The sequence below is a fragment of the Vespa velutina genome, chromosome 23, assembly GCF_912470025.1.
Source record: "Vespa velutina chromosome 23, iVesVel2.1, whole genome shotgun sequence".
NCBI classification, from domain to species: Eukaryota; Metazoa; Arthropoda; class Insecta; order Hymenoptera; family Vespidae; genus Vespa; species Vespa velutina.
In genome coordinates, this window is record NC_062210.1 from 102,005 (window position 1) to 126,086 (window position 24,082).

The following is a 24,082-nucleotide window of genomic DNA, read 5'->3' on the forward strand; positions in this document are numbered from 1 at the left end:
AAATAGCATGTGTTTTTCGCCGTTCGATTCTAAGAATCTTCCATGAAACATGAGCCGTCGCGATCGCGATCTCTCGATCGGGAAATAAGCGTAAGCAAGTCGATAGAAGAAAAACGATATTTCTTTGGTGGTAGAGAACCGGCCATCCTCCCTTCTTCGTCAGTACGATACCACTTTTCCGTTCCACCCTTGACGTGCACGTGAACGCGTCACGCACAATAAATGCGAAAGAAACATGCGTGATTCACGTTGAGGATGAAAGGGAGAGAGAAGTAGCAGAAGGACTACGAGCCAAATCGGCTTCGTAACTCTCGTAGAACGAGAGAGAAACGAGAATAAAATTGTACCAAGCCTCGTGATGCGCGTCCGTCCATCAATAATGCAATGCAACGCGGAGAAAATGCGGCGCATTCTTCCGTGTAAAAAAGACATGGTGCTTTTTTCTACGTCATCTCTCATTCTCTTCTCTGAGGCAATAACAACAACGCCAACAACAACGGCGACGACGAGAAAGAGAGAGAGAGAGAGAGAGAGAGAGAGAGAGAGAATCATACCTAGGATGAAACTCTTCTCAGGATCGTCGCCAAAGATTCGAGTCTTATGTCGATCAAGCCGGTTATCGGGTGCTTGTTGGACAATTAAACTTTCCGTTTGAATGTTTTATACATAAAACATAATCATCGCCGTCGGTTCTTGAGAAATCAGGAAGAGAATCCTATCGTAATATTCTGAGCACGTGCACCGTTTCTCCCTCCACTGGTGCTCCTGGATCGACGCAACTAATCCTTTCTTTCTTTGCAATCCCATCTCTTGGGTATCTTGACTTACTCGAAATGACTTCTCGAGTAGTTCCTATGAACGAAATAAGAAGGATGGAATAACTACGTAGTTTATTTAATAAGTTATCGTCGAATAAGAATTGAGTAAAGGAGCAACGTTTTGCCTTTCGTTAAATTTATTATTCATCTTTGATGCAAGAAGTCTTTGACGTAAGAGACCATTCGCATAGTTTTCTAATAAATAATGCGGTATAAAGTGAGAAACAACATGTTTTTGGAATTATTTTCTCTCGATCTTTATGCGAAAAGATTTATCGTTACACCGAATTGCAGATTGTTTTTCGGTTTTAATGCGCAACCCGCATAATATAAAATATTACGAACGAATAAAGATAAACCGATAGAGAAATCTAACCTCTAATAATAACTTTTACGATGGTTAACGAACGATTTCGAAAATTTACTCTTGTAATCCTTTCTTTTTCGTTTTCTTTTTCTTTCCTTTTCTTTTCTCTTCTTTTCCTTCCTTTTCTTTTCTATTTTTAGTGGGCAATCATCGCTCTCAACGAGAGATACATATGTATATTGCGAAATGTACGGAAACGATGGATTCTAGAAGAACCATTTGGAACGGTATATCGTGCGTTGCCTTTTGAATAAAGTTTCATCGAGTTTCCGTCGAGTTAGAGGCTGTTACAAAAGTTCACGGACCGATGGTTCCGTAATAACGCAATCATTGAGATTCACCGTTAAGGGAAAATTATGCGCCACGATTTCTCTTACTGCCCGTCGTTTCTTTTCTCTTGATACGATTCATTCATACATATATAACTCTTGAGAAAAAAGATATTGTTGAGATAAACAGGTCGATTAGGTTGATAAAGAGGAAAGGAAATAGAAGAAATTCGAAGGAAATTTCAATCGACGAGATCGAAAAGTAAACGCAACTAAGAAAACTACTTGGATCAGTGGAAAGTATCGATGAGATGAAAGTCGTGAAAAGAAACGAAAAGAAAAGAAAAGAAAAGAAAAGAAAAGAAAAGAAAAGAAAAGAAAAGAAAAGCGGCAAGATGGTAAGAAGAATGGGGTGTGGTGTGTTTGAAGTGGAGGTTGGGGGGTTAGGATCTCTGCGATAAGGAAAGAAAAGGAACGAGTGGTGTCGACATGCCACGGTAAGAGGCAATTTTCACGTGCGTCCGGGTAATTTTCAACGAAGCGAACCGCGTCAAGAACGCTTAGAAACGCGGAGCGCCGGCGCCAATTCTTCGCTCGTATTCTTCATTTTCGTTTTCCTTTTCCTTCTTGGCACGATCCTCCTTTTGCAATGGCTCGACTCGATAACCGCGTGTACCAGAGCCACGGCATGCAACCTGCCTTCTATTACCGGAGCCAACAGCCGTGTAGACGTTTACAACGGGCTTCTTCTACTCGTTTCTTCTTCTTCTTCTTCTTCTTCTTCTTTTTCTTCCTCTTCTTCGTCTTCTTCTTCGCAAGTCGATCTCGTCTCTACCAACGGTAATATCATTTTCATCTCTTTTATTCTCTTTTCGTATGTAAAGAAATGAAAGAAGCATGCCTTATTATATGCCATCACCAAAATTGATTAAGGAAATTCGAATGTTTTTATTGAAAAAGAATTTTTTCTTCCTTCACTTCTCCAATATAAACCACTAATATAAACTATAATCTTTTTCGATCGATCGTACGTTCAATATTACGATTCTGAATAGATCCATTATTTCCTAGTCTTTTCTTTTTTTTTTTTGTTTTTTTTTTTTTTCTCTTTATCATATAAAACATATCTCTATTTACGACCGAATCGATATAATTCGAGGATAAGTGGTGTAATACACTGTGGGACGGAATATGGTGCAAATAAATTGTTTTCATTTGACTATTTCTCTATCGGGTCGAAGGGAAAGATTTAAAAGGATAGAGGAGATTTGTCTGTTAACCCGTTCGTATCCAGCAAAGAATCCATAAGAAGAATCTATGTTTTAAATATAGCCGGTGTAATGAGAACCATAATCTATCTCTGGCAATAGGTGGTAATTGGCTAGATTCTTGGCTATCACGGCCAACGACAGGCTGTTATGCGTCTCCCGTGAAACGCGTCTTTGATTCCTCTTCTTCTTCTCGAACGAACTCGAACGAAGGCTTCGGGAATCGTGCCAACCGACCACCATCAGGATCATCATCATTATCGTCAAGATCTCGTCATCATCATTATCGTTCGCGTCCTCACCAAGCACGTAGACGAGAGCAGAGCAAGAAACTCGAATATATTTTTTATTTTTCTTTCTTTTCGTTTTCGTTTTCTTTTCTTTTCTTTTCTTTTCTTTTCTTTTCTTCTCTTTTCTTCTCTTTCCTTTTATTTTCCGTACCGTAAGCTCCATCTTAAGCGTAATATAGACGAGAACGCATGCGTTCGTCTATATTTAGATCAAATTATTGTTCCGAGGAAAGTTTCTCCGTGATTATGCGTAACGAGCGATCAAGAAGATCGATCCTAAAGGAAATCGACCTAACCGAACACGCTCCTTGTAGACACGCTCGGTTTAATCCGAGTCTTATGCTTCCGAGGCATTCCGTTATACCTTTCTACTAGAGAACAAACCGTTTTTCTTATCTACGGAAATACATTCCGTATGATCGATCTTGGAAATTGGATCTCACGGAAGTGCTTTTCCGTTCTCGAGTATCTCGCCTTGGCGCGAGCCCTGCTCTCTCTCTCTCTCTCTCTCTCAAAAAGACCGAAGAATTCGTGGTCTTTGCCTCGTACTACCGTTCGATGTGGATCGGCCTTGAGAAAGGTCGGACCTTGACCGCGCTCGCCTAAATAAGGTAAACGAGAGGAGACGAGAGTTCTTCTCGAAAAACGCGCACTTTCTCATTGTGACAGGCTCGATTTCTCGATGTATTATAGAAATCAACATTCTATGTGGTCAGAGAACACCGCAATCTATATTTCTACACATATCATATGTATTTTACATTAATGCCTATCGTTCCTAAACAAGTTTTGATCATTTCTTTCGAGGATGGAATCTTTCATGATGCTTTTAAGTTTTGGTTAAGTTTGGTTTATTTTGAAATTATAAATCAAATTGAATCGAGAATTACTTGTGAATCTTCCTTACCGTAAGTAACTTTACTTTTTTATACTAATTTCACTCGTTTCGACGATAGAACGCTATCAGATTTTGATATTGAATGTGAAGATTCAAAAGATTTCTTTAATATTGCTAACAGTTTCGAAGATAATCGTTCGTTTCACCTTTTGATATATCGACAATGTAAGAAACTATCTCGTAAGGTCGTGATTAAAAATAGCTATCATCTCGTAGGATTGCGATATATTCATGGTTAATTATCTTTAATAGCTATTGGCTCTTTAAAGAAATGTCCATTAACATTTAATGGGAGATCACGTGATAAAAAGGTATTTACAAAACCTGGAGTAATCGTTTATTATTTTCTTTTTTCTTTTCGTTTCTTTTCTTTTCTTTTTCTTTCTTGTTTTTCTATTTTGAAGGTATCAATGATAGTTGTCCAATTTTTACAGGGTTATGTTGCGCAAAACCTACTGCCGATCTTTGTTCGCGATTTCGTTCGGCAGAGGCCGTGCGTGCCAGCTCGAAATTTGCGATTACGAATGCGAAACGGTCACGATAGCATCGATTAGCTTACAGAATGTGAACGCATCGAGGCGCTCGGCGAAATGCGCGGCGAAGAAATATTCAAATATTGTTCCGAGGTAATCGATCCATCGTTTCGGCCTGTTTGTCCGAAGATTTTCGCTTTCGCTTTGTAATTTGTTATAGACATTAGAAAGGAAGAATCATCTTGTTAAAAATGAATTAATCCTTTCATATTACCTTCCCCATACATACACACGCACGCATATATATGAACGAAAATCTAATCAACAAGGTCAATATTTTTCATAAAATTATAATCAATATTTCTATTATATTAATTTTGCACATATCGTTAACGATAATATATATATATATATATATATACACGTGTATCCTTTTTTAGAGAAAACTAAAATTGGTAAAAATGATGCACCCGAGAGGATCTTCCTTTCTCTTTTTTCTTTTTTCTTTTTTCTTTCTTTTTCTTTCTTGTCAGTAATCGCAGACCTCGAAACTCATTTCTCGCTGAGCACGTGGCTCTCGCGCGCTCTCCGAAAAATTTGTTCTCCCCGCAAGTATGTCTGTCTCCATGGAGGTGTATGTGCGTGCGTGTGCCCGTGCATATGTATGTCAACGCTACATCGATTCCGTGCTTCGAACACAAGCACGAGCACGTGGTTGGATTCCCGATCTGTTCTCATGGAAATTCCCGTAAGTTTCTCTGCGAAGAGCGCGAGCGCGCGCGTTAGCCTGGAAGGTCCCTCGTTGAGCTTAAAAATAACTATACTTATACCCCGGCGTATACTTTTCTCGTCTTCCCGAACGATAGCGAAATCGCTTTAATGACACATTTAATGGTGGAGTTTCGGAAGCGTACGTGTTTGGATTGAAATTTTTCATTCCTTCCCTTTCAAACCTCGTAATAGTTCAAAGACACCGATGATTACGCGATTGAATCTACAAAGGATTGCCGACAGATTAACATTAGATAGATAGACATTCAGATTTTCATTTCATTAGCGTCGTCATGGTTGTTTAATATATTGTATGGATACTATAGAAATGATCTCGATGATCAGCCTACAATTTTACAATTTTATTATTAGTTAAAACGTTCTTTTGGTATTACATTTAATGTATTAAAGGTAAATTTTATCGTAACGGTGAGAATTAATAATCTATAGAAAATCGTGAATATTACAATTGTTTTTGATCTCTTTTATCTGTCAAAAAGATTATTGATCAATGAATTTCTTGATGCGTACAAAATTAATTTGTTAGCCAATGTGCTAATATAAGGCCTTTCGAAGGTCATTCAACGATCGTTCGTAAAAATATAATCACTTTGATTTTCACCTTGGCAATAGTCGAGTCTATTGACACCCAGTGCGCGCATCAACGGACGAACGCAAAGACCGTGCGATGCGATTTAAAGTTCCTCGCCTCTAATTACGCGGGTATATTTCCTAATCAGTGCAGTTTCACCGGCGCCAGGCCGCCACGGTCGACATCCTTTTGGCCACGCCAACCACGTACATTACGCGTACACACCACGCCTCGATATTCGCTTTACCGATTTTCCAGCGTGCGAGGAATCCACTTCGAAAGAACTTTTCTCGGTAGTAAGAGCGTCTTGTTAGAACCGTTGTTGTTCGAACATTCTGGAAGTGATTGTTCGAATTGAATCTCTTTTCTTCATTGACTGAATCGATATAATCGGAATAAATCGGAATGGTTGAATAGAATCGTTAACTCTTTGTAACAACGTTTAGATCAATTTTTGATTTTATACACTCATATATTTGTAATTTTAAAGTCTTATTTTCACTCATAATACAATTCAATTATTTAGTTAGTTCATATTAGAAGATTAATATTTGTGACAAAAGGTAAAAGATGCTCGTAGACTTGTACCTTTATACTATAGTATTCTGTAAAAAAGAAAATATTTAGAAATATAGCACGTCCCATTGTAACGCAGGTCCATATAACACGGTTGAAAGATTGTAATTTGTCCCATCTGTTTTAACAGATCTCTCTCTCTCTCTCTATATATATATATATATATATATATATATATATATATATACATATCTATATATATATATATATACATATATAGAGAGTATATCCGATCGTACATTTATGTATTTGGTAGCTGTTGTCGATTAAAGTTAACTCGATTATATCGAGTAGGTTAAAGTGTCAAGTGTTTCGAACGAATTAAGCAAAATATACATATAATATATATTTTTAATTTGAATAATAGTTACGTTTTACAAATTCATTTGTTTATTTATGGTTCCTGCAATAAAGAAAAATCTTGAAATGATTAGTAATTTACACTTTTTACAATAAATCTCTACGTCTATTACAAATATGTATTTCCAAATGCATATATAATTCATATTTGTATAATTTATTATTCATGTAAAGTAGAATGTATACTTCCTGTTATACGATTTCCTGTACTTTTCTTGGAAGAACGGAAATTAGTCGTAAGAAGACACAAATTCATATATCCGGTCCTGAAAATATTTTATTAAAAGATCATAGTTTATTCAAATGAATCATTGATCCAAGTGGTCCAAGTCATATATATCTCGCTTTGAAATATTTGCAAATTTGCTTTTGAATTGTATAGAAATTATTTTTTCTGTCATGACAATAACAGAAATTTATTATTGAAAAATAATTTTTTTAAAGTAATTAAAAAATTTGAAAGTTTTTTTTTATCCTTTTGATATTTCAAATGACTTACAGAGATCATTTTCGTAATCACCGGTTAGTAATATACAAGTGTGGGGTGGGCTAGATTGCGTTGTGCAGGACCCTTAAGAACCCTTACGGACTATCCGGAAGGACAGGTTTTCTTCGAAGGATGCTTTTCAAGCTGGACGTAGAGCGCGTAGAAACGAGGAGGAGAGCTCCGTTTATCTCTTTTTTACTTTCGTTCCGACCTTGCCAGCCGTGCAAGGACCTTCGCGTTCCTTGACCTCAAAGAGCATCGCTCATCCTACGGCTCGACGTCGCATCGATATATACAACCATCGTAACCCCTCGTCTCTTCTATCCTCCCTTCGACTTTTCGTTTCGTGACACGAGACGACAGAGCTAACCAATCTCCTGGAGAACTAACCACCCTCGGTAAACGAACGTCTTCTTTTTTTATGTTTTCTCTTCTTTTTCTCTGAGCGACTCGTTTCAATGCGACTCGCTTTCTCTTCTTTCGTTTTTTCTTTTTTTTCTTTTTTCTTCTTCTTCTTCTTCTTAAGTCTTAACTTAAGTCATGTTACGTGTCGGATTTGGTTTTATGAGGACACGAACTTAAAAGTTCGTCTTCGAAGCGATTAAATGGACGAGTATGATTAAATGGACGAGTAGGATGAATATTTTAGTATTAAAGTGAAAGAGCGAGAGAGAGAGAGAGAGAGAGAGATAAATTTCTACGAGAGAAAAACTAGAGGGAAGAGAGGTGTCTCGCTTTCTTGGTGCGTTGTTCAGTGAGGATATTAAGAAAAAAAATCTTAAGGGCGTATTTATTTCCTTTTGGTCGAAAGGAACTTTCGTTTTACGATATAATATTTTAACATAACGGTAATAAAAAAGCATTTACAATGCCTTTATTGATAATGTTAATATTTGGATATAACATGTTGATATAACAATAATAATAGAGATTATAACAATAATAATAGAGAGATAATATTTGTAATGATAACGTTGACATTTATAATAAGTATGATGATAATAATAAATCGTATGAAAAGTATAACATAGTTTTATAAACATATGACGAAAATAGAAATTAGGATAGCGAAATGGGAACGTAACAGTCGAGATAATCGATTCCGGAAAGTCTTCCTCGCCTTCTTTGGCAATTCATTAAAAAATTCTTTGAACCCTTCACCGTCCATCTCTATTTTCTTTTCTTTCTTTCTCTCCCCATGCTTTACGACGTTACATTTCTCGTTTCCGCGAATTCCTCAAGGATACGTTGGACGCGGCCAGAATTATAAGCCATCGCGAGTAGAGTTTTGTCGAGAGTCTCGAATCGTTCAATCCCATCGCTATGCACAGTGTCGAGTAAGACGGGCGCACGTGCTCGGACGCTTTCTCAATTAGCGTCGATTTACTTGCTTTAGCGTGTGTTAGTGGGATTAAGTAACCGATATCTCTCGACTGTGAGTCCAGTGTCAATGTATCGTCAGGTTGTCGCAGAGGAGATCGTCGTCGTTTTATACATTGCACCGTCTCCAAATGAATTTTCACGGTGTCTCGTAAATTAATAACCCTATCAGGAATATCATCTCGTTAACTTACCAGTAGCCTCATAAAATGGCGCGAAAGTAAACATAAATTCGTTCCCGATGGTAATTTACCTTCGTGAAATTCTTCAAAAACTTAAAATAGGTATCATATCTACTCGAGATATTATTATTATCGTTATTATTATAATCGATACAAACGAATTTATATTTACGATCGTTCCACGCTCATTTTATTCGTTTCCTCCTGTTTAATTCATTCGTAGGAACGCCCCTTTCGAGAATTTTCTTCACATTGGACTTTCTTTTGAGGCGTCTCACATCTCTCGACGACTTCCGGGACTTGGATATCTTCGCGGCTGGCGCCAAGCGTCCGTTTTCAATTTTATTTCTTCGTCGATCCCAGTCGCCGGCTGATCGTTCCCTCGTAATTGGTCCGTACGATGGACGCGAGCGATTCCTGGGATGGCTCTTCTCTTTCACTCTTTTAGCTCGATAATCACTCTAGTACTACGTTCTTCTAAACGTTCTTCGTTTCATAAAAAAGAAAGTTTTAAGAAAGAAAAGAAAGGAAGAAGAACACAGAAAAATAAGGAAAAAATCCATCGAGTCCATCGAGTATAAACGGATGGAAGCTGATTGTTCGAAATTAAAATTTGCTTTTCGTTTAAATAAGTAAGAATATAAATCCGCGAGACAAGGAGTAATTGGAATCGAGCGGTAGCAGGAATAAAATATTTTTCGTTTGAAAGTCGCCGGCCTCGAACGGAGAACGAAGCTTACTTCGATCGGAACGATTGTAAACTTATGTCATTCTTTCAAAATGTAATGTAAATGCAAAGTATTAGCTGCACGTAGTATCTACGTTGATTGGATTGGATATAATGTGTTAAAAGTCACGTTAATAAATCCAATAAAGATAATATTTGTCATGTTCATACATTGAAATATTTATTAATAATAAATTTGAACTCTGTTATTAAATATTTATTATTAAAATTCGATTTATTGTGAAAATAAAAACTCCAACCTTTTAAAATATTTCATCCTATTCGATATTCGTTCGGAGAACGTCAAATATACGATTTAACAGATAAATATATCCGTTCGAATATACTTTTGGATAATAGAATAACAACTTACACATTTACGTGTTTGAATTTCATAATTTTTTCTAGAGAATCAAACGAAACATTTAAATGATCTATATTCAGAATTAATAATTATTAATTTTTGCAATATTTCTATCTGGTCGCACAATTGTCCGAAATATTTATTATATTTATCTTTCTGTAAAGTTGCGTTTCAAAAACTGAAGCAATATGAATTAACATTATTTTTAGAATCGTGAATAGTTTGAAACTTGAAGAGGAAACATCTTCATAATCGTTTCCTTTGAATTCACTTGCTGCTTGAATATCTTCTAAAATACTTTAACGTTCATGTAGGAATGCTTTATTAATAAAGAGTATAATGATAATGTTAGTGATTAATTTGTCAACAATTATGGAATATATACAGTGTTTTCCTGATAATTTTTTGATAATCCATAGATACGAAATTGTTAATCATAATCAAACGAAATTTTAAAATCCTTCATATATATATATATATATATATATACGTATGAACTTGTTCTACAATAGACAATGGTAGAAAAAGGCATTGAGTTACGAATGTATTGATTCTATAAGAAAATACATTCGGTCTTATCGATTTAGTAGAACATTCGGATGATATAAAATTCGGATAATGAAGATACTATCATAATTGGTATCACGTAACGACGCAAACTATGTGGAAGATCGTTCGATCGAACCAACATCCAAGGATGTTTCTTCGGGTGTTGAGTCGGTTTTTACGTTAAGGTCATTACCTGTACCTGTTACCACTTGTCTCCTTTCCGACGAGAAAGGAGTAAGATCTCTGGCGTCAGCGTCGATATCAACGCGTCTCTTTTTTTCTTCTCCTATAACAGATTGTTTTTCAAAGGAACGCGAACTCGTCTATGGCACAACTATGCCTCGAGTTATTTGATAACAGGCCCCGAGGAAGAGTTCTCGTTTCTTTTAACTTTTATACCAGGAGGAAAGAGTATCAAAGAGGAATGATCCGGACTTCGTTATGGCTATGTAAGCCGACATAGAACGCGGCCGTTCTGATCTAACAATAAAAAGATGCCCTCGAGAGAAATTACCGAGTTCCCGTTAGTCTATCCGATATCGATCGACCATACCTGCGATGCTCTACCGTGCTCGACATGACTTTTAAGATCGTTTTTGTTGGTCCGAGGACGATCGTCGTAATGTGTCTCCCAATAGAATCCAATCTACCTTGCTTTGTGAATTCCACGACGACCACCCCCTTGACGAATCTTTCGAATTCAATGAATAGAAATCATCGATTCAACGTTTCAAGATCTAACCAATTTTAAATCGTGAAATTATTTTTATGATTTTTATGACATTTAATAATTGAATTATTTATTAATTCAATTGCTTAATAAATTGATTATTTATCAATCTCCTTAATGGGATAGAGTTTAACTCCTTGTGTTTTTTATATCTGCTGATAAAAAAATAAGGAAATATGGAGAGAGGAAAAATCGTGAATGTTGAAAAGTGAAGGTCCTTTGAATCATATATAGCAATATAATAATAATAATGATAATAATAATTATAATAATAATGATTATACTGACAGACCCAACACTGCAACAAAAATCATATACCAAAAACTGGCAATAAAATGTCGACTTATGAAAACGAAAAATACAAATCATACTGTAACAGAATAATTTATACCAACAGAATAGTAGTCGTAAATATTATACCGGATATTGCGTTAATTAATAAAAAATATCTCAACTTACGGACATCGCCGTATTAAATGACAGAAATGCATCAATGTAACAATTAAGACGGAAGAAACATTGCAAGTAATATTACTCATCATAATAGCGCAAGATATAGGAACGAAAAATTTCATGGATTATCTTAAAGCATTACGATTACGTAGATGAACGTAAGTAACAGAAACATTGAAAAACTGTTTTAAGAACAATAATCAGGGAAACAATATAGAAATTATAAAATAATACGTGACTTGGTCGAAATCCGTCACATCGTCATAAAATCGCAATGCGTGAGAAGTAACGCTGATAATAATAATAATAATAATAATAATAATGACAATAACAACAACAATAAAAATATATAACAAGAGAATAATAATAATTATGATTATGGTGAAAGTGAGACAAGTGGAGTGGAACCACCATTCTCGTATTCCCGAAGGACGTGTTTGATTTATTACTCATGATCTTATAATAAATTTGTATTTGTTGACGGCGAAAATAATACGGAAATATTAATGGAACCAGTTCAATCAGTACCATGACGAAATTGACGCCGGTGATACCCCAAGTGTTGAAATAATAAAATCCTTCTGCGTAAATGGATGCCTTTTAAGACTGCTCACGAACGCAGAAAAGTTGTACTTATTTACCCGCACTTACGTCTTTCGAGCTCCGATTGTTTCTAGGCCGACGCATATACTATACGTATATATTTCACTCTTTCACGTATATCGTATGCATCGCGCGTGTGGATGTCCGAGAACGTGGTGTGCGCGTCTGTAAGTCACTAACATAAACTAAAATTACCGTGCGCGAAAGTTGCTGTTAGATATCGATAACATTCCACGTTGTTCTTGATTTTGCGAACAACGCGGATTCTTTATTAATTAACGCAACAATCGACGAATCATTCTCTGACGTATTTGTATCATTTTAAATTCTCAAAAAAACATTTATTCTTCGCCAAGAGAGTATATAATCCTTCAGGCATTTGAGCGTCAGGTATTTTTGAAAAAATTCTGTCGAAAATTTTTGACAAGCGACGCGATAACACGTTTGTTTCTAATTCATATCGAAAAATGCTAAAGCAATGCGATAGCGTATGTTTTCAACATATAGCGTACCGTTGATTACGCTACGTGGACCGATGCTCTGAAACTCTTCGACATGAAATGTCGAAAACGCGCAATCGCGCTGCGTGGCATTCGAAAGGTTAAACGCGATTACAGAGAACCGTAATCCTTGTCTTTTCGATATGAACAAAGGCATAACGAATGAATATCTTTAAAAGAGATATTTATTATTTGATACCTTTTCCTATCTTTAAGTATTATATTTAAATCTATAACGATTGTAAATAAATTCACCTGTGTACGTATTGTTATGTGCGATTGTATTCATTCTACCTTCGATACGGCTGAATAAATTTTCATAAAATTTATATACAAATGAAACGTGATTACTTATAAAACGTGGATCTACAAGTTATTTCGGTTTGATCCAACATTCGCTTTGATGTTGGCGATATTTTGAGATATTAAAAGAAAATTCATAAAAGGTCGCATATGCAATGCAAGTGATGAAATTGATGGAGAAATATTTAAAATGGTATTAGTCATTAACACACCAAGAATTACGTCGGTTGAGTTAAAGAAAAAAGAAAGAAAAAAATATTCCGGGAAAAGCAGCGAAGGTCGAAGGTACAAAGGGCGCAATATTTTGACTATAATAAAATTATTGATTTAGTGAACGACATGTGTGTGTGTGTGTGTGTGGTTGTGACTTCTTTGGAAGCGATATAAAAGAATAAATGAGACGGTCCTTTAGGCCGTGCCTAAAAACATAAAATATTTTTCTTTTTAGGTCTAATGATGGAGTCGGAGAAAAAAATCTTCGAGATGATGAACAAAAAAGCGGCCATGTCGAAATATTGGATGCCGCTCGTCTGGGCGACTAATATCATCAATAGGGCAAGGAAAGAAGCCCTGATCACCAGTGACCAAGTAGTGCAAACCCTCCTTGTCGAACTCAGCGACATCCGGAAGAGGCTTGGCGCACTGATCGGTTACGACACTGTTTGCGTTCCTCTCGTTTACACTCAGGTGAGTAGCCTCGAAATTGAATTCAGCTACGATCCAACTTCCTGGCACGTATGTTGCGAGAAGTTAACGCCTTCCGTAAATTCTTTCCTTTTTAATTGTTTGTTTCTTTTTCATAAATACGTGATTTAATACTGGAAAATTATTAAACTTTCAGCATTCTTTGTTTTTTCACGAGACTCTTGAAGATAATGTAATATCAAACAATCTTAATCTCATTAATCTTAATTTCGTCCGAGTTTGAAAAGTGATCGTCGTCAATAGAAATATCAAAAAATTGATCTGCAGATAAGTTATATATAATATAATTCAATTGGCAGAAAACAAAATCGATTTCTAAATTGAAATCACAAAGTATTCGAGCGATGTGAAAAAACAAAATAATCATTTTCCTCGACCGACGATTATAGAATTTTGATGACATTAATTCTGGCAATGAAGGAACAGGTTAAAAATACTCAGAAATACTTTACATTCTTGAACGATTAGAGGCAGAAATGTACACGTACGTATCGCGTTACGCATAGCTGTAATTAAATATGAAAGTAAGAAATATCTTGTCTCTCAGATGCGAATATATTAAAAACTCTATACGAGTATAAATCTCGGATTTAAATCGTTAGTCGTTGACTATTGAGCAAAAATGTAATTATCGATTTATCGGGTTATATAATCAATGAATCCGATTTATTTAAGATGGTTTAAAATGATGATGAAAAGCAGTAAAATCTCGATATCTTTTTATTTTATTTATATTTTCTAAGATAAAGAAACAATACTTGTTCTCGGTATCATTAACTATTCGCGTAAGTAGCAGCATTGTCGTAGTTATTACGCCGTTGTCATTGACAGATGTTCAATGTTCGATGCGAACATCTTCATCGACTTCTGACATTCGTCGTTATTATCGACATCCATAGCTTCAACGTCGTCAACAGACGACGATTTATATTACATAACTCTTCTTCGCTTTTCCATCGAATAAATCGACTGTGTTTTGCGTTTTATCGCGGACATAATAGGTCGTGCGAGTAAAATAAATAAATAAAATAAATACATCTTTCTAATTATTCTGTAATCATTCATCGTTCATTAACTCTATAGGGAAATGAACGAGCACGTTTTGTTTGTTAAGAATTCGAATATATCTCGAACTAAACGTTTTACGAACTAAACTTAAGTTCGTTATCCTTTTATCCAACGAGCATTTCTGACCCTTTAAATGATGAATTCCCTTCCTGGAAAGACAAACCGCTTTCGTACTCGCAATTAGATGATGTACGCGAATTGTGCAAACGTAATTGCTGCTCATCACCTAACGTTCCTAATTGTCGAGCACAAGTGTCATCATTTTCGCAGTATTAAAGAGACAGGCTGCTACGTAATTTCGACGCTACGTGAGTCGTGTCAGGATATCAAATTTTCGAGGTATAGAAGTGGAATTGTCTGCGATAAATTTTTTTTTTTTATTACATCATAGGACAATCATTTCTTTAGAGTATTTTCTTCTTCTCCTTTTTTCTTCTTTTTTTTTTTTCCCCACCTCCCCCCCCCCCCTTTTTCCTCTTCTTTTCTCTTTTCGTTCGTCAAAACTCTCCCAATCATATATGCCTAATGCATAATGTCGATCACATATATCATGTTTAAATCAAAGATTCTAACTGTACGATGGCGGTATTAACAATAATAATGGGAGGATAAAAATAAAAGGAGCGTTTAATGTTTGGCCGATACGAAGCAACCGATCATTCGTTGATAGAAAAGATTTTACATATCGACGTATGAACGTTCTTAGTTCTGAATGATGAAGCTTTGCCATGAGATAAGCAAGACGACGCATTTCGATGTAATCATTTATTTCGTGATTTACGTCGCTGTATAATCGAGCATCGGTGCTCGTCAATATATATTATGCTTATACAAGCATACTCGTTGTAAAACAACGCTTGAGAGTATTCCATCTACAATTATCTACTTTTTAAACCGACGTTTCTACTTCTACATATCCTTATATGCATATTTTTTCCTTATTCCTACTACGCTTTTCTCTCGCTTATATATTTCTTATTACAGGACTTTGTTCCTATTTGAATTAATTTTTCCCACCCCGTTATATCGAATGTTTTTGACGATGTCCGAAAAAAGTGCAACAAATTTTGGCATCATTATTTACGATCATTTCGTTTTAGTTACACTCTGGACGAGATGGATAGATTTTCATCGAGCTCGAGGTGAAATTGCAAGAAGGTTACGCGGTAACAGCGTTGGCTCTGCAACAGCGTGCCGTCTAATGATACGTTTACAGAACAGTTTAATGCCTGTTTTCCATGTTCACCGTTCACCTTACACGTTTGCACAACAAGTGCCTTTGATTTTTTCCCTTTTTCCTACGACGCGCAGTCCTTTTTCCTGCGTGTCCTCTTGTGGGCCCGACGTCAATAATAAGAGAGAACATATAAATTAATTTCTATAGGTTTATTAAAGAGAAAATGGGCCGTTTATTTATGGCAGATTCCCTTATCCATGATAAAGGAAAATAATGAAACGGCAATGTGAGTGAGGAAAATAAAAGTAAACGAACGAATTTGCATCTCGTTGATTTATTTTGCAAATCGATTTTGAGCCTGTGCAGATGACAAAGTGTAAAAAGCAAATGGTAAGCACAGTTGCCACAGTATGTGCATGAAGGTGATGCACGTTGCATGGTCAAGGTCGACGGGAGAGTTGGCCAGTAATTTTGCGGCGATACGTCACGCCTGCGGGGACCATTTCACGGCGCATACGCTCAGGAATCGGTCGAATACGTTGTCGTGTACCGCGAAGAACTTTGATTGGTGGCGAACGAATGGTTCGTTTCTTTCCTTTTCTTTTTTCTCGTTTTTTTTCTTTTTTCTTTCTTTCTTTCTTTCTTTCTTTCTTTCTTTCTTTCTTTCTTTCGCTCTTTGTCTTTCACGTAAGTAAAGAGCATGTTTTGCTTTTGCATAAACTACCGTTTCCCGATGGCCTTCGTCGAGAAAGGCGTGAGTATTGTCCTTGATATTCATTCATATCGGATCGATTCCTTTTTTTGTAATGCCTACCAGTTGTCAACAAAATCATTGCGTTAATATATTTTTCCTTATCTCTTTTCCTTATCTCTTCTTTTATTCTCTTCTTCTTCTTTTTCTTTTTTTTTTTTTTGTTTTTTTTCTCCCCCTTTTTAACCGCCATAATGTAGATAGATTTGTTTAATTGGAATTTCAAAGTATTCATAATCCAAAAATAATAATATCTACATACTTGCGTTAGCAAGGTGATTTGTTGAAGGATTCGTCGAATAAGTGTATACAAAAGCGAGCATAGAAATAAATGAAGGATTATTAAAATTCATAGTTTAACGTACAACTTCGTACAGTCATTTGCATTTACGATGTCTCGAAATTATTAATGCGTGACTATGTTTGCCTTTCAGGTTGTTACGCTGTCGCTTTACGCGTACTTCTTCTCGGCTCTACTCGGTAGACAGTTTATCGAACGCACTGAAGCGGGTGGTGGGAAATACGAGGAACCGGACATGTATTTTCCTTTTTTCACGGCCCTACAGGTACGAAATGCATAATAATTAGATCGGAGTACGTACAGTAAGTGTAAAAAGTAGATAATTTTTTTTACAAACATATATTTCCTTTGCGCAATATATAAATTTGTCTTTAACATGTTTATTATTATTTTATTTTATATGGGTATGGGAACAAATTCGAACAATTTAATTTCAATGCCCATGAGCAAAACAAACGCATTCAAAGACATTTAATGGAGTTTATGATGGGCAATCAAAAATAATTACTTGCAATTTCAAAAATTATCAATGGACTTTAATTGTTTTTCTTTTATTCATTAATAACACGGGCGACATGATAGAAAACTATTTCACGTGCATTTGAAAATAAACATTTTTGTGCTTAATATAAAAGCGTTAAGAGGCTTTTTAAAATTTTCGACTATTCTCGCATGCCCTTGCACGATTGTTTCAACCATTTTACAAAGCCTTTTTAAATAGTTTCACTCTATTAGAATTATAGGAGATTTTTTTCATCGAGAATTTGCAGTCAAAACCTGCAGAAAAATTCTATAGAATTTAAATTAAAAGGAATTTGAAGGCCAAACATCTTTATCCTTGAAATATCTCTTGAAAACAATTCTTCGCAAAGACTGATTTATAATTTTGCCTCGTGTTCAATCATGCTGAAGGATCCAATCTTAATTTCCATAATGCCAGATAACAAAAGATTTTCTGTTCAAAATAAATAACAGTGGGAGAAACGTAAAAATACATCGGAGAAGACTTGACGTGAAATAATCGTGGAAGAGTATCGTCGAAAACTTAAAAAATTATCTTGACGACACTTTTTATTAATATCTAAGGGTGATCATTTCGAACATGCGTTGTTAATATACATAATTTTCCATTTGCATTATTAATTAATAATGAAAAGGAAAAAACGAAGTAATTAAAATTCGTTGACATAGACGAATGTACTTTCGCGTAATAAATTAATTTGCGATCTCTTTTTAGTTTTGTTTTTATGTTGGATGGCTGAAAGTAGCCGAGGTACTTATTAATCCTTTCGGCGAGGACGACGATGATATCGAATTAAATTGGCTGATAGATAGACACATTAAAGTAAGTTAAAAATATTTCAAATATATTTTATTTAATATAATTTAATGCGAGCTAACGAAATCCCTCGATTAGGCTGGTTATATGATCGTCGATGAGATGCACGAAGAGCATCCTGAATTATTGAAAGATCAATATTGGGACGAAGTGGTGCCTCGAGATCTTCCATATACGGTCGCAAGCGAGCAATATCGACGAGAAGAACCAAAGGGTTCGGCGGAACATTACAAGGTAAAGGACAGCGATGCTCTTTACGCTAATGTAATGATGGGAACACAAATTCATAGTCACGTGCAACATCGCAAGGTCCATCAGGATGACATGTATGCAGATTATGTGAGTGAAATTGAATATTTGAAATGTATTCATTGATCAAATTTTTTTCTTCTTCACATTGCACGTCATTTCCACGGCTAAATTTAAATATTGTATGCATATATATATATATACATATATATCTTGTAGGAAAGTGTAGACACCCCATTGGTGGAGCGAAGAAAGAATTGGCTTCAACGGCAAATCACGCGAATGGGTTCCGTACGTAGTTCATCGACTACTTATAGCAGTGGAGGAGGTTTCTTTGCACGAAATCGTCACAACAGCGTATACAGTAGTCCCGAAACAGGGGGCTTGCCAACGGCAACTAATCCAAATTTGAAAATATCGCTGTATGACCGTCTCGTAGGTCGTAAAAGTATCCGCAGTCAACGAATGGGCAGGCAAGGTGTGTATTTTACGTAAGAGAGAAGTCAAGAACAAAATCTATTAAAAATAGTTGTTACGTATCTTATCCCCGAACGATTTAATGTGCCATTAATTGATCGTTCTTAAATATAAACGAAAACAAAGAAGAACAACGTCGATGAACTTAATCATTGAGCTCCAGCATAGTTGGAAGCATGTTAGCTGATGATATTGTAGCTTCTTGTTTTTACGAGTCATTCACCATAACGCGGCGTGTTAATTTTCAAACCGCTCAAAGGACAATAACGTGTCCTTGCGTAATCGCTCGTAAGACTCGTCTCTCGTATACATCTTAGAATTGTTCTGACGCGAGGAACGAGTATTATGTTGTTCTAACCAGACCATATTATAAAAGACCACCGCCGGTGAAGAGAAACATCGAACGATCAATCGTAGAAGAATCGCATGAAAATAATCGTGGAAAGCAAAAATTCGCGAATTTTCAATTATCTTTGATTCCCCTAGTTCCGTGAGCGCGCGAATTACGCAATGCGTACACCCATACGACCTTGTATAACCTCATCGATTTCCGCAATTACTTGCCACGTGCCTCGAAAGAAAAAACTCGAGGCCTTGTGCTTCTTTCTCCTCTCTTTCCAATCACTTGTTTTGATAAAAAAAGAACAGAACAGAAAAGAAAAGAAAAGAAAAGAAAAGAAAAGAAAAGAAGAGAAGAGAAGAGAAGAGAAGAGAAGAGAAGAGAAGAGAAAAGAAAAGAAAAGAAAAAAGAAAAACGCAAGGAATAGATAGAAATAAAGAAGAAATAAGAATGCGCGATCCGGTATAATCAAACAATCATCCTCGTTCGTTCTACTCTTGAAAATCGTGACAAGACGGAACACGGAAAGATCATGAGTTTCTTTACATTGGTCATCGTGCGAAAGCAATAAACATCGAAACAAACCTCGTGGTCATTAACTTTCCTTATAGAATGGCACTCGTTTCCTAGAAAATATCTAAGATTCTCGGTTTAATCGAAATTTTGTTCGAGGAAGTGTCCTCGGTCTATACGGAACTCGAAGAAAGTTAATTCATTTCTAATCATAGGTACGATGACGAAGTTGAACTCGGTGCCAGTATCCTTGAAGAACAGGCCACGTATACCGACCCCGGACGTAACAAAGGAGGTAGTCGATCGTGAGCAGAGATTGGCGTTGTCGGCGAGCAATACGGCCAACATCGGTGCTGGCGTTGTTGGCGTTATACCAGCGAATGGCCATTATACTACTGATTTACCGGTGGTCCAAGTGGTCCTGTCGCCGATTCAGGAGACCGAGGGAACGCCAGCAAATGCGAAATCGGGTGCAGCTGCTTTGGCACAAGCGGTATTGTCACCGACTTTAACTGGCGCCGGTTTGGTAGCACCTGTTACTCTAACGCCAGTGACTATGAGCCAGCTGACGCAGTTAGGTTTGGTCACGACTACATCAGCTTCTTCGTACAGACCCACGAACATACAGAGCAATAACACGATTCAGGCTACCTTGACGGAAGTCAACAGTAGCGAGGAGGAAGGTTCAGGAAGCGGAAGTTCCAGTAGTAGAAGCGAAAGTATCACTGGTCAAGAAGAGAGAAGTACCCCATTAATCGGCGATAATACTAGTCCCGTAATTAGTAACGGAAGTTCACCTACCTTCGACAGTTACAACGATCGTTCTCCAATTCTTATGAATCCAGAGAAACTGGGATATGTCGTAGCTTTGCCAACTACACAAGAGACCCATCTGCAAACTGCGATAGAACCACGTGGCAGAAGATCAGCCTCTTTACCTGGACCACCCGTTATCCAATTAAAGGAAGATAGAAGCATGTCCTTGCCCCATTCTCCAGGTCTCCAACCGAGAGAAACTCGTGCAGCTTCTGTTTCAAGTAGACACGATAATCATAATTTAGACAGACTCGCTATAATTTCTCCAAATCACGATTTACGACCTAGAACCAATAGTTTCGGTCATGAACTCACGAGGAACAATCAGCAGCGTAATCAGGAGACCTCGAGGAAAATAAGTAGCGCTTCTTGTAACAACGCTGCGATCTCAACGGCACCGATTGTACCAACCCAGACGACAGGCTCTCCTAGCAAAAGGGGCGAGGTCTATGTTTGACCGAAATTTTTTCTTATCAGGACCCTTCTTCGTCTTTCCTCTTTAGCGTTTTCGTGCTAATTCCGCTTTCGCGAATTAGAGATCGTACGAGAAGAAGATAAAAGATATTTCGATCTACCTTTTCCACTATTGTGATGTATTTCTTTTTTTTTTTTCTTCTTCTTTTCGCTTCTTTTCTTGTACATAGTACGACGTGGCAGGAGTCAAACCATCGAAACTATTTCATGGACAATAGCATCGATCGCGAGACTGCTTTTTACGGATTTTTATTATTATTATTATTATTATTATTATTATTATTATTATTATTATTATTATTTTTATCTTTTTCTCTTTTTTTTCTTGTTATCTTTTTGTTTCTCTCTTTTTCTTATTTTTTTTTTTTTGTTCCTCACCAAATATGACTTTCTATTAAGGAATTTTACTTTCACACACCCGTAGTCTCGTAGATGGCGCGTCGATTTCGAAAATGACTTTAAAGATCAAGTCGATATCCTGTAAATACTATCTATTTGTGCATATAATCTTTAGGAACGCTCAACGGCATAGTTTAAAATCGAGCTAGAACTTTTATAATATAAATAAAAATGAAAAAACACGTGTTGTGTTACGTGTGTGCGTGTGTGTATGTGTATATCGCTGAATCGTTACTAAAGTGCAATCTCTCGTATAAGTATAATGGTCTTTAAAATAGAGCGAAATAAATTTCGTCATTTCGGACTCGATAGATGGTACGATGGTGTTGTATATTTTTTGTTTTTTTATCGCACGTGCAATATTGTACTAGAGTTAATGTAGAATGCATCTTTATCTTTGCCGTTTGACAACTATAATATTAATTACCGTAACTATAGTATAAATTACCGAAAAAACGAACGCGGCGTAGAATTTCGGCGAGAACCGATTATTTTAGTTTTTTATTAAAATAATTAGAGCTGACAATGAAGCATGAATAGGAAAGGGCCTTTACTTTAGTTTTTAGCGAGCTTTTGTCAGTTAAATCATAGGCCAAATCGTCGATTGTAATGAACCGTAAAAGAGTGAATATCAATGCGTTGCAGTATAGAAGTCATCAACTATGATACGTAAGACAAATAAATAAATATATATATATATATACATATATACACATATATATATATATATATATATATATGTACATGTATAATTTGTGTATTTCGTCATGTGTGATATGAAGTTTTATACATATTTATATTATACGATTTATGATGGGATTGTATCTAAGAGTATGTAACGATATTCTACTATTTACGGGCTATTGACATATGCAAAACTTTATGTATGCCATTGTAAATAGGTATGCGTTTTTCCAACCGAAGGAGAACGTCTTTTTCACGATAAGAAGACAATTGCCATATTTATTCAATGACGGTCGGCTCGAAAGTTTCGTATACGTGATACTAGAACAATGAATTTCTATGCACTTCTTCGCGTATGATTATACACGAATGATTATGCCATATCGAAATATTGTATAAAGCTGTTACATAGTTGTCGATGTTTTATAGATTCATTCATTCTAGAAATCTACATATGCTTTGTCGAATGGCAAATATGTTTTTCGACTAATATATAGATAGAAAGAGTATTAGTTTTTTCGAGATCTACAAGATCTTTGCGAGTACTTCAACAATGAAATATAAGATATAGAAGATGACAAATAATCCAACATGATATATATACATATATGTATATATATATATATATATATATATATATATATATTTATATGTATGTATGTATGTATATGTATGTATAATACACTTGTTTGCGGTTTAAATAGTCGTCTTTTAGTTTCACGATGTATTAGAAAGAGCGGTGAGTCAAAATCTAAACGGACAAAGTCTTCGATCGCTGATAAAATGAAATATAACAAAATCGGATGAACGAGCATAAGTTTGTCCTACGACAAACGTACTTACGTGTACATAGTTAACTGATTAAGTTAATATCGTTTTACGTATCGATCGATGTTCTCGATATTAGCGAAGTAAGAAACTTTATTATATATGTGTCCGTGTTTGTCTGTGTATATGTACGTGTGTGAGCGCGCGTCTGTTTGTATTTGTTGCGACGGTAGATGCTGTGTTATTGTTGCTCTACAACTTGTGAGACATTTAAATAATTAAAGATAATCGAACGGGGTAAATTAATTATATGATCATGCTTTTATACGTGCAAGATCAAACGTTGAGAGTTTTGTAAATATTACGTTGAATTCGTCGATTGGCTCGATAATTCGTGGATGCAGAAGAGGAAGAGAAGATATTTTCGTTATTTACATATATCGAACGAACAATGCGATCGACGATTAAATAAATATTTTTTTTCCTTTTTTTTAAATGACGCGACAATGTTTTACTGTATTTAATGAACGATTCGTCGCGAAGCCGAACGTTTTACACGTACGAAGACTCTGATGGCGAGACGAAATATTTCGTGTTGTAAATATTTATCTTGCAGTATTTTTTTATATATAGGTATATACATATATATGTATATATATATATATGTATATATAAAAAAGATTTGTTTATACATAAATATACACATATACATATATATATATATATATATATACATATATGTATGTATATATATATATATATGTATACATTTGTATACGCATAAACAAATCCTTTTTGTATTATCGCACATGTCTAATTATTGTCTCGAAGAATAAGGAAGACAAGAAAGTGCGAGCGATTTCGGAAAATATCGGCTGACACGCGATCACGTTCGTGCGATATAATGAGTTAGTAGAGATGTTTCATATTATATTTTCCCTATTATATTATATGTAATCAAGAATAAAATAAATTTTTTTTTAAATATTCATGTTTTTGCTTTTGTTTTTTTCTTTTTTTATTATAAACTACTCTGCGGGTTACATAAAGAAGAAATGAAT

General features: G+C 35.7%; 1 protein-coding gene across 2 annotated transcripts in view; it reads left to right on the top strand.

The window, feature by feature from the left end:
* Window positions 1–24,010, top strand: part of LOC124956630 (bestrophin homolog 15) — a 66,677-nt gene extending 42,667 nt beyond the window's left edge. For both annotated transcript variants that reach the window (XM_047512685.1, XM_047512686.1), the window contains exons 5-10: window positions 13,409–13,647; window positions 17,096–17,227; window positions 18,200–18,307; window positions 18,380–18,640; window positions 18,770–19,028; window positions 20,096–24,010. In XM_047512685.1, the coding sequence (XP_047368641.1) occupies window positions 13,409–13,647; window positions 17,096–17,227; window positions 18,200–18,307; window positions 18,380–18,640; window positions 18,770–19,028; window positions 20,096–21,153 (2,057 nt within the window). In that variant the 3' untranslated portion in view covers window positions 21,154–24,010. The remainder of the gene's footprint in view (window positions 1–13,408; window positions 13,648–17,095; window positions 17,228–18,199; window positions 18,308–18,379; window positions 18,641–18,769; window positions 19,029–20,095) is intronic.
* The last annotated feature ends 72 nt before the right edge of the window (window positions 24,011–24,082 follow it).